The 12060-nt window shown below is 48.0% G+C and overlaps 1 protein-coding gene across 5 annotated transcripts in view; it reads left to right on the forward strand.

Annotated features, from left to right (window-relative positions):
- Window positions 1–12060, forward strand: part of Prdm11 (PR/SET domain 11) — a 60611-nt gene that overhangs the window by 28252 nt on the left and 20299 nt on the right. For all 5 annotated transcript variants that reach the window (XR_004944735.1, XM_036184691.1, XM_036184694.1 and 2 more), the window contains exon 5: window positions 10431–10498. Coding sequence is in view for 4 of the 5 variants with exons in the window: in XM_036184691.1 (XP_036040584.1) it covers window positions 10431–10498 (68 nt within the window). In the remaining variant the exon portion in view is untranslated. The remainder of the gene's footprint in view (window positions 1–10430; window positions 10499–12060) is intronic.

Here is a 12060-nt window from a genome sequence, read left to right on the forward strand (position 1 = left end):
TGTCCATCACTCCAGCTTCAGGGGCTCCAGCACCCTCTTATGGCCTCTGCAGACAACCTCGCATACATGGCACACACAGGTGAAACTAAGGGTTTTTCATTTATTTGTTTTTAATCTTTAAGTGGTTAGAACCCACGGAATGTCCAGTCTCCGTCCCAGCTACTGCATTATGCCCGCCATAGCACAGCAACCCCCGATGACTCGGGAATCAGGGAGTGCAAATTGTCTTCCAATAAAATGTTATTGAGGGCATCAAAAATCTGATTTGTATGTGATTTCAAATAAAATTTGAATTTCATATAAATGTAAAACCCATAGAAGTGAAGTTACATGAAAAAAAAATTTCCATTTTTTTTAAGGTGCATAAACCGTCCTTAGTTCACAGGGGTATGTGAAAATGGGGTGGGGGCACACTGGATGTGACATGCCATCAGTAGCTGCCTGACCTCTGTCATATGCCACTCTGGGTTATTGCTCCAGGCATGTCTCACATGTGTAATGCTGTCTTGTCGCTACTTCATAATCAGATTTCCCCAGCTGTACGAGGAACACCCTTAATGAAGGCTCTTGCCTGGAGCCTTTCAGTGGCACAAGCAACCGTGGTGGCCATCTTCTTAAGCTCCTCCTTCTCCATCCTGACAGTGATGCTTACTAAAGCGTGCAGCCAATAGAATGTTTATAGGATGGTCCACAGTTCCCATTGATCTCATTCTTCACTTCTGGCCAGCTCAGATCATGCATCTACCCGACAGCAGTGCTGCATCTTCCTCATCGGATGGGAAAGAGAGCATTGAAAATAAAATTCTCCAGTGGTGTGACTAGAATGAGGAACCCTTGCCCAGCACAGTTGAGACCAACCAAATTGTTTGAATGTGACATGCCATAGCTTCATAGGTAGTGTTTCTGGTGAGACTGGTAGTGTCTCTAGACATCCAGGTTCTCTGGGGTCAGAATACTCAATACTCACGACTTTGCACACCTGTGCATGTCATGCTTGAGTTTCTCTCTCTCTCTCTCTCTCTCTCTCTCTCTCTCTCTCTCTCTCTCTCTCTCTCTCTCTCTCTCATGTAATGTGCATGTGTATCTGTGCACATATGTATGCATGCCTGTGGAGGCCTGAAGCACACATCCAGTGTCTTCTTCAGTAGCTCTCCACCTCATTTGTTGAGGCAGGGTCTCTCACTGAATCTCCAGCTAGCTTTTGTCTGGAATTCCCTGTGTCTGCTTCCTGAGTGCTGCCACACCTGCCCAGCTTTTACTCAGAGTCTGGGGATGTGAACCCCACTCTTTTTTTCCCTCCTTTTTTATTTATCATATTTGTGTTTTAATTTTACACATCAGCCATGGGTTCCCCCGTCCTCCCCCGTCCCGCCCCCACCTCCACCTTCCCCCCATCCCCTCCCCTCCATTCCCATCTCCTCCAGGGCCAAGACTCCCCTGGGGATTCATTTAAACCTGATGGATTCAGTACAGGCAGGTCCTGTCACCTCCTTCCAGGCTGAGCAAAGTGTCCCTGCATAAGCCCCAGGTTCCAAACAGTCAGCTCATGCACTAAGGACAGGTCCGGGTCCCACAGACTGGGTGCCTCCCAAACAGTTCAAGCTATTCAGTTGTCTCACTTATCCAGAGGGCCTGATCCAATTGGGGGCTCCACAGCTTTTGGTTCATAATTCATGTGTTTCCATTAGTTTGGCTATTTGTTCCTGTGCTTTTCCAATCTTGGTCTCAACAATTCACACTCTTACAGTCCCTCCTCTTCCTTGACAATTGGACTTCTGGAGCTCCACATGGGGCCTGGCCGAGGATCTCTGCATCCACTTCCATCAGTTATTGGATGAGAGTGAGGCCTTGCCTGGTTATAGAAGATGGCCAGTTCAGGCTCTGTGTCCCCCATTACTAGGGGGCTTTGCTAGGGTTACTCTCATAGATTCCATGGAGTTTTCCCCAGTAACCCCCTCAGTTGATCCCTCCTGTTCCCAACCCCACCCTCCCCTAGTCCATCCACAGAACTATTTTGTTTCCTCTTCCCAAGGAGATCCTTGTATTCCCCCCTTTAATCCCTTCTTATTACTTAGCCTCTCTAGGTCTGTGGATTGTAGCATGACTGACCTTTACTTAATAGCTAATATCCATTTATGAGTGGGTACATACCATGTTTGTCTTTCTGGGTCTGAGTTACCTCACTTAGAATGATTTTTTTTTTCTAGTTCCATACATTTGCTTGCAAATTTCATGATGTCATTGTTTTCTACAGCTGAGTAGTACTCCATTGTGTAAATGTACCACATTTTCTTAATCCATTCTTTGGTTGAGGGACATCTAGGTTGTTTCCCATTTCTGGCTATTACAAATAATGCTGCTGTGAACATCGTGGAGTAAGTGTCCTTGTGGTAGGATAGAGTGTCCTTTGGGTCTATGTCTAAAAGTGGTAGAGCTGGGCCTTGAGGTCCCAATTAAGTATTAAAAATAAAGAAGCCTGGCTGTTGTTTATGGCAGTGAATTACAAAAAAGAAACCCACCCTGATGGCAGTTCTAGGAAGAACCTGCAGTCACCAGACTCCCGGAGGCAGGGACAGAATGGCGGGCAGTTGCTGAGAGCTGGGGACACAGGGAAGCACTGTCAGAGAGTGCCAAGTTTTATCATGTGAGACAACAGGTCCTTGAGTTACTGTCGAGCTCAGGGTCTGGACTACACGGTGCTGCGTCAGAGCTGCCGAGGGCAGTGCGGACACTTGGTGGAGTCATAGTAACCATGTCATTAAGGCAGAAGCAGCAAGAACCTGAGGAGGCAATGGGCGTGGACTGTGCTGATGTCTTGTGGTGTGTACTTCTTCCCAGACACATCGAGGGCTGTCTGTTACACCTGCACACTGGTAAGTGTGCCAGTCAGACCACAGTAAGGTGTTTTTGCAAAAAGAAATTTGATAAACAGCATTTGAAGAGCAGTGAAAGGAAGTACTCGTTGCTTTATTGGAATGATGACAATGAACTAAACTTCTGAAACTGTAAGCAAGCCCCCAATTAAATGCTTCTATTATAAGAGTTGTCTTGGTCATGATGTCTCTTCATAGCAATAGCACAGTGACTAAGACAGAAGTTGGTACCAGAGACTGGGGTATTGCTGTGACAGGCCTGATGATACTGTTTGGTGGAGGAATATGGAAGACTCTGAGACTTTGGACTAGAAAAGCACTTGGGTACTTTAAGGGGGTTGGGGGACTTAATGGGCCATCCAAGTAGGAGCATAGAAGACAGTGCTGGGGACAGTGTACTGTGGAGGCCCAGATCAAGAAGTTTCAGAGAGAAAGTGTTGTTGTTTTTGCTCTTTTGGGGGGCCTGCCACCCAGCTCCCAGATAAACACACACACACATCAGAGGCTTATTCTTAATTATAAATGTCTAGCCTTAGCTTGGCTTGTTTCTAGCCAGCTTTTCTTCACTTAAGATTATCCCACTTATCTTTGCCCCTGGGCATTTCCTTTTCTATTCCTGTATACCTTTCTTTGTTTTTTACTCCATGGCTGGCTGTGTAGCTGGGTGGCTGATCCCTGGAGTCCTACTCCTTCTCTGGCACCTTCTTTTTTCCTCCCAGATTTCTCCTTCCAAATATTCTCTCTGCCTGGCAGCCCCGCCTATCCTTTCTGCTGCCTTGCTATTGGCCCTTCAGCTCTTTATTAGACCATCAGGTGTTTTAGACAGGCACAGTAACACAGCTCCACAGAGTTAAACAAATGCAACATAAACAAAAGTAACACACTTAAATAGTATTCTACAACAAAGAAGAGCATTATTAAGTGGTCTAGAGACTGTCCCTTGTGGTATTTTGGCAAAGAATGTGGCTGCTGTTTCCTCTTGTCCTGAAAATCTGCCTGAGGCTAAATTGAAGAGTTTTGGGTTAATGGAACTGGCAGAGGAGATTTTAAGACAGCCAGTCTTGAATGTGTCCTGTGGTTATTAGTAGTCATTTATTCAGACCTGTCATGATAAGAAGCAAGCTGGATAAAGAGAAATACAAATATAACATTGAAGCCAAATCCTGTGCTCAGGGAGACAAAAAGTTTAAAGAAAAGCCTGATGCTAAAAGTCAAGTCAACCTCAGAATAAGATTCCACCCAGCTAAGGTTCTAACTTGTGAGACAGGATTAAAGTGAAGGAAACCATCAACTACAGGCCCCAAGATGTTGGAGATGCCAGAGCCATGGGATACCTGCCAGGAAAACTGCAGACCACATGTGGAACCAGCCCACATGTGGAAAGAGGTGTGTTGTAGTCAACAAAGCTAGGAGGAGTTGGACATTGGGAGAGTGCTTTAATATCAGACATGGAGATGCAGAGTTTGTAGTTGCCCTGCTGGTTTTCAGTCTTGCTTTGGTGCAGTATTTCCTCTCTGTGCTCCCTTTCCTCCCTTTTGGTCTGGCAATGTATATCCTGTGCCACTGTGTGTTGGAAGTATGTGATCTCCTTTTTGATTTTGCTTTTACAGGGGGATTGCAGTTAAGAGATCACCATGAGTCTCAGAAGAGACGTGGGACTTTGGATTTTTAAACAGTGTTGAGACTGGTAGACCATGGGAACTTTTGAAGTTGGACTAAATGAATTCCTGCATTATGAGATGGCTACAAGCGTATTGGGGAAGAGGAGTGGAATGTGGTGGTTTGTAAAAGAATGGGCTCCATAGGCTCATATGTTTGAATGCTTAGTCACCCCAGAGTGGCACTATTTGAAAGGAGTCGAATGATTAGAAAGTGTGGCTTATTGGAGGAACGAGGTGGGCTTTGAGGTTTCAAAAGCCCATGCCAAGCTCAGTCTCTCTCTCTCTCTCTCTCTCTCTCTCTCTCTCTCTCTCTCTCTCTGAGGTTTCAAAAGCCCATGCCAAGCTCAGTCTCTCTCTCTCTCTCTCTCTCTCTCTCTCTCTCTCTCTCTCTGCCTATGGATCAGGATATAGCTCTCAGCTACTGCTCCAGCAACTGCCTACACATGACCATGTTCGCACCATGAGGATAATGGACTAAACCTCTGAAACTCTAAGCCCCCAGTTAGATGCTTTCTTTCATAAGAGTTGCCTTGGTCATGGCGTCTCTTCACAGCGACACAACAGTAACAGATACAACTGCCTTCACCACTTTGTCCCTCAAGTTCATCACTCTAGCTGCTCTCTTGATGGCATTTACTGAATGACTGAGTGCTTGAATCAAGAAAATCCTGAATGGTAGTAAAGCTAAGCCAAGGAACATCCCCCAGAAAACCTTGAGGCCTGAACCAGCCATAGAGGCTTCAGGCAGCTTCCATGTCAGTCCCAGCCCAGCTATATCCCTCTGCTCTGTAAGGGACAGAAAGGTAATTAGTATCACAATGTGTTGACTGGCAGACACCACCCCCTTGTTGTCAATTCCTTGTTGAATTAACAAGGACCATTTGGTCTTTTCTTAATGGCACTTCCAGTCATGATGCTGATAGCCACCATTAGCCTCACGCCTTCTGCTGTGGTCAAGGCTGCAAGGGTGTAAGGGTGCTCTGGTTTTACAGAGAAAATTGAGGTCTGCCCAGTGTAACCCCTGCCCAAGGCCACACATGCATTCCTGAACTGGGAGCTGAGATTTCAGCCCATTGGGAGCTGTGACAGAACCGTGCAGTGTTGGCATAAGGACCGGACTCTGGGCCACTCCATGGAGGTCCCTGTATATGAGGATGTCTGTCATCTGGGGAGATTGTGGAGGAGAGGAAGCCTGAGCCGCAGCACGTCTCGCCTTTTTGTCTTAAATTGTGTGTGTTTGCACTTGTCCCTGTGTGTGCAGGTACGTGTGTCCATGTGTGTAGAGGCCAGAATTCAACCTTGGGTGTTATTCCTCCGGTTGTATTGTTGTTTTTGTTTTTAAAACAAGGCTTCTCACTTGGCCTGAGGCTTGTGGATTGGCTAGACTGTCTGGCCGGCAAGCCCCAGAGATACTCTCGAGTCCATCTTCCCAGTGTCAGGATGACAGGATACATCACCATGCCCAGCTTTTTTATTCAGACTCTGGAGCTTGAACTCAGGTCTTCATGTCTGAACAGCAAGCACTTCGCCAGCTGGCTCATCTTCCCAGCGGCCTGTTTCTGAGACTGTGGGAAGTATGATGGCTGGCTAGGCTCATCCACAAAGGAGAAACACCCCCGCTTCTCTCTCCTCCTCTAGAGGAAAAGCAGAGTTGAAGGTTTGCAGAGCGCGCCCCTGATCCTGTAAGCACAGCCATGGCTGCGTTGGTGTGTGACCACCTGCTGGTAATGCTGGGGGCATACTGGTTTCCTGAGTGAGAAAGCTCCTGCCATGCCTCCCTCCCACCTCTCCCACCTGGATTCCCTGAATGCCAGGTTGGGAAGGATGCTTTGAATGTGGTACTTCATTGCACAGAGAGTATGGTGCCACTTAGTTTTGATTCTGCCAGTGAAGTCCGAGTAGTGTGAATGTGTGGTACTGGGAATGGAACCCAGGGCCTTGCATGTGTTAGCTGAGGGAGCCACCGTAATGTTGCATCCCCAGTGCCCGTTGCTGTAACAGAAATTATGAGCCAGTTAAGTTGGGAACTGGATTCATAGCTTCAATTGTTTAAATCCTTGACTGCTTTGCTTTGAGACCTGCTGCAAGGCAGTACATTATAATGGGGAGCATAGGGAAGCAAGCTGCTACACCACATGGCCCCTGGGAAAGACTAGCATTCCATAAACACCTTGAAGGGCATGTCTTCAGGACCCAAGACCTCCCACTAGGCCCCGCCTCTTAAAGGTTCCATGGTCTTCCAATAGTGCTGAGCTAAGGACCAAGTTACTAACTTAGGGCTTAGGGGAATATTCCCAGGTCTGAGCTGTAGCCACACAGATAACAGGAAAGTGTAGTGAAAGAGCTAGGGAAGTGGTAAGTTCTGAGTGTTCCCTTTTAAAAGTGTGAAATCTGATGTCTTGTGAGTTTTGATGATGGCCGTGTCTCACAGCTGGTTTAGGAAAGTCCAACAAGCTAACAGCTGGTCCCGGTTAGAAACCCTTTAGACCAGGGCGAGGGAGCCTCTCCCTCATCACAGCTAACAGACAGACCATGAACAGAAAGGATCTTTGCCACTGGGGTCTAAAAAGAAGTGATGGGATGTCATGGAGCTAAAACTGGGAGACCAGGACTGTGGAAGGGGAGAGTGTGCTCAGATCGGGAAGGCCTGCAGAGGTGACATAGTCTGAGACCCACAGATAGGAAAGGAGCAGCTATCACAGCTCAGTGAGGAAAAGTTTTAAGAAGATGTGGTCCCTTGGGGGCTATTTCTGTGAGCTCTCACCATTAGGTATTATTTCTCGGCATTAGTTACTATAACCAAGGACCCAGTAGAGAAGGGAAAAAGGGGGGTTGGGGATTTAGCTCAGTGGTAGAGCACTTGCCTAGCAAGCACAAGGCCCTGGGTTTGGTTCTCAGCTCCAGAAAAAGAGAGAGAGAGAGAGAGAGAGAGAGAGAGAGAGAGAGAGAGAGAGAGAAGGGAAAAGGAAGGAGGGCTTATTTTAGCCCAGGGTTTCAGAGGGATTTCAGGCTGTTATAGTAGGAAGGGCTGGCAGAGTTTGTGGTGGTGGGAGCATGTGGTGAAGACGCCACACATAGAAAGCAGAGTGAAGGGCCAGAGCCAGAGTCCACCAGCCAGGCCCCACCTCCTGAAGTCTTCACACCCTTCAAAATAGTGCCACCAGCAGGGGACCAGACCGTCAAAATGTGAGCCTGAAGGGAGCATTCCAGACGATTCTATTGCATTTTCTAAGTTTTTACAAAACAGTATTGCATGTTGTTCGTGGAAGAGGAAGATGAGTGTGGCAAAAATGGGGTGAGGGGTCCCCAGCTTAAGGACATAGTTATCCTTGGAGGGAGGAAGGGAGGAAGGAGTTGGAGGCAGAAGTGGTCTCTACTTGGGATTTATAATTTTTATTGATTGTGTGTGTGTTGTGTGCATGTATGCATATGTGTGTGTACACATGCACGTGTGTGCATATGTGTTTATACCTGTGAGTATACATGTGTGTGCGTGTGTGTACATGCACGTGTGTGTGTGTTCATGTACATATGTATACATGCCTATGTGCATCCAGGTGTGTGTGGGCATTTGGTCAGAGGACAGCTCTCAGGAACTGGTTCTTTCCTGTCTCCATTTGTGATCTGGTGATGAAATTCAGGTTGTCAGGCCCATGTCCTCATGCCTATACCCACTGAGTATCTTCCTATCCCAGTTTGGGATTTTTTTGAAGTCAAGGGAAAGATCTGAGAGGAACATGACGAGTGTGCATTCTGTTGGTTCTTGCTGTCAGCTACATTATCCTCTTACCATTTTGGAGTGCTTGGAATACTACAGGAGTATGATTCTTTTAAAGGTATGGAAAAGGGACTCTGAGCATGGCTGAAAGCTGGCTGACTGCCCCTCAGAACAGGCTGCAGCAAAAGTGAGGGGCAGAGAGAAACTGGGTTAGTTACCTTTCCCCTTACCGTGACAGACTGACCAACATATGCAGCTGAACAAAGGAGCGTTTATTTTGGCTCACAGTCTTGAAGATTCTAGTCCATAGTCTTCAGCTCCATTAATCCTGGGTCTGTGGTGAGGCAGAACATAGCAGTAGGAGCCTGAGGAGGAGGATATTTACCTCATGGTGGACAGGAAGCAGAGAACAAGTAGATCTTGGAGTTCTCAGCACCTCCTGAAAGAGCACCACCAGACAAAGACCGTGTGCTCAGCACAGGAGCCTGATGTGCTGAACACTTCATGTTCAACCCCTAACGGCCCAAGGTCAGTCAGTCAGGTTGGCAGGACTCAGGTGCACAGGCCTGGAAGGCTATAACTGTAAATGTGAATTTCATCATAAGCTCAATGGATAAAATCTTGACATGGTCTGATTTCAGTCAACAAACACTTGGTCTTCCATTTTGAGGAGAATGGATAGAATCTTAACACTAGTGTCAAGAGGCTTGTGGGGTTGCTCTGTATCACCCAGTCCTCGGGGAACTAGCCTTGATCTAGCATATTTTTCCATAATTAGGAAACTTTGTGTTATATGCTAATTATACCCCATCTAAGCTGTGGAAACAAGAAAGTAGGAACATGTCACTGTGAAACTCAAAGAGACAAATGAAAAAGAAGACAGATCTTCAAAATAATATTGAAAGTGAAAAACGTTTATTAAATGAAAGATACTCATTAAAAAGGAAGCAAAGACACAGGGCGGGCGTGGTGGTGAATGCCTGTAATTCCAGCACTCAGGAGGCTGAGTAGGAGGAGGGGGAGTTGCACTCAGCCTGGGCTACTTTAGTGAAGCTCTGCCTAAAGCAAAATGAAAATAAAACATCAACAAAGCAAGTGAAGTAAGAAAGGAAAACTCTGATAGACAGAAGAAACTGGAGTAGGCACAAAGAGACGACTAGTGGATTGGAATAGAGTTCTGAGAAATTTTCCTTGACACTGCTCCAAAAGACAGAGTAAACTATGAAGAGGTAGTTAAAAGACACAGAGGACTGAACGAGCTATTCTGTTTATTTAAGGGAAGTTCTACCAGAAGAGACTGGAGAAAATGGGGGGTTCCACTAAAAAACAGAAAAGCTGAGGATTTTCCAGAACTGAAATGTGGACATGATTATTAAATAGTGAAGAGAATTTTATTATCTCTGTTTCAAAAACCACAGTGCAAAATGGTGGCAAGGGCTGAGCAAAGGGAAGACAATAGACTGTAAAAGATCCGTAGTAGACTGAGGATGGTATCACTTGGGTCAAGAGAAAACCAGCACCGTTGTGAGGGAAGACAACACCCACACTCTTCCCTTCCGTGTCCCTTCCTTTCTGAGTGTCTCTCTTCCTGGCCTACCCTTCAAGCTTCAAATCTGTACCAGATATGTCTTTTGATGACCCCTGCCCTCCGAAAGGAAAGTCAGGGACAGCCTAGAACCCCATGTCTCAAGGGACCTTGGTACTCAGAATGATTGAGAAGTGTAGACATTTGGACACAACCCCACCCCACACCCCACGGGTCTTGAATATTCGAAGATTGAGGAAAGGGGGAGTCCTTTCAAATCACAAGAGCCCAGGCCCCAGTGATGGCCCCATCTCCCACAGACAGTGCACAGAGAGAAGGGCGGGTTCAGCGTTTGTCACACAGCCCAGTACCTGTGGGGAGTGGTGCTCCTGGGCCATGCCACCAGGATTCCATCAGTACAGATGAGAGGGCGGTGACCATGCCCTCTCTGCTCTTCTCCAGGGTCTCTGAGGGAATGGGAGTGGGTAGAGAGAAGACAACAAGGATCTTTGAAGCCATCTGGGGTGGTAGTGGGGACAGTGTAGGAGGACAGGGGCAGAGAAGTGAAGCTGAGGATGGAGCTGGGCCCTGGCCTTAGTGAGAAGAAGCCCCTTCTCTAATGGCCCCTTCTAGACAGCCTCTCTGTTTTCCAGATTGTGGACAAGAACAACCGTTACAAGTCCATAGATGGGTCGGACGAGACCAAAGCCAACTGGATGAGGTGAGTCCCATCTCTGCCGGCTCCAGGGGGCCCCACCAGCCTCCAGGAGGAGCCAAGGGAGTGTCTTGAGCTTCCAGGCTCCCAGAGCTCTCCAGGCTGCTCCAGAACTTCTGCTGGCAGGGTTTGAGAGAACCGCCCTGTTCCCCTAGGATTCCATCAGAGGCTCTAGTGGAGAGCCTGTGGCCAGACCAGGAGGCTGGAGGAATCCTGGAGGCTATACAAGCCGTGGGCTCCTGATAGAATTCCTGCAGAAGAGGAGAATGTCCCCGACCTAGAATGGACCAGAGGGATTTCTCCCAGGGCACATCCCTGCTGCCTGGGTGGCATCACTCCAGGGAAGACCCAGAAGCCATACCGTGGTTGTGTGAGATTGGAGGCTCCTGGCATCTCCAGCCCCCTCTCCCACACGGGCTCACACTAGGCTTGATTGCTAACAACAGTGGTTCTACTCTGGCCCCAGGCTGTGGCCTAGAGGTTTATGCCAGAAGGGTCCTAAAAGTCTAGGCAGAAAGAGCAGAGAATTGAACAAGGGTGACCACACTGAATTGGGATCCAGGCTTGTGTGGGTCCTCTTAGTGGATATATGTTAAGAAAATGGTCACTCTGTCTTTGGTACCACTTGGTGGTCTCTATCTGGGACCCAGAGGTGGTGACAGGAGATTTATATTTGACTGAGCAAACGGGGATGCCTTCACAGACCCAGGGGCCCAGCCACATCATGGGTCAGAAGCCTTGTCGCTGTGTAGTTCTGTGAGTCTCAGATGGGTTTCTTGGGGACTGATGGGAAGACAGGAGGTGGGGACAGCAAGGGATGTCTCAGGGAGTTTGAGCGCATGAGGAGGAGCTGGTTGGAAGTGGGGAGTCATAGGAGGTCCTCTGTGTCCCTCTCTGTGGCCTCACCGCCACCTGTATGTCCTCAGAGCTGCAGCTGGCTTGCAGGGCAGTTTGGGTTCATCCTCTTATTGAGGGTGCAGCTGTTCCCACTACCACTGAACAGGTGCAGAATCAGCACCCACACATTGCCTCCTCTTATACAAGCTGGTCAGCTCTCCCTGAAAGTGGCACAGGAAATTGGGCTTGACACTCCTAGCCACCTTCTTCTCCCTTGGCCCAAAGGTCAGGTCAGTGCGAAAGTGTCTCGTATCAATTATGATGAGCACTGCTTCTGCTCAGATACAGGCTGGACACTTGAGAGTAGGCCAGCCCAGCCCTGCCCAGTCCTGCCCTCTACAACCTTACAAGGCTCACACTTGCTACTGCATAAATGACAGAGAAGAACAGACATGTGCTGCGAGGGCCCAGATGGAGTAGAAAGGACACATGAGTCTTCAGAGGGGCCAGGACTTTGTTGAGGGCACCTGGAGCAAGTGGGCACAAGCCTTGCAGAGATGCTGTTAATGGACAGCACAGACCAGACCCTGTCTGGGTCTTTGTGTGGCTCACCGCAGCCAGGTCCAAGCCAGCTGAAAGAGCGTGTCTGATGCATCCTGGTGTCAGGGTTTTGCACTGTCCCTTGCAGGGTTCCAGGAACTATGGCTTAGAAAGCTGACTTGTCCCTTATA

The sequence above is a fragment of the Onychomys torridus genome, chromosome 4, assembly GCF_903995425.1.
Source record: "Onychomys torridus chromosome 4, mOncTor1.1, whole genome shotgun sequence".
Lineage (NCBI taxonomy): Eukaryota > Metazoa > Chordata > Mammalia > Rodentia > Cricetidae > Onychomys > Onychomys torridus.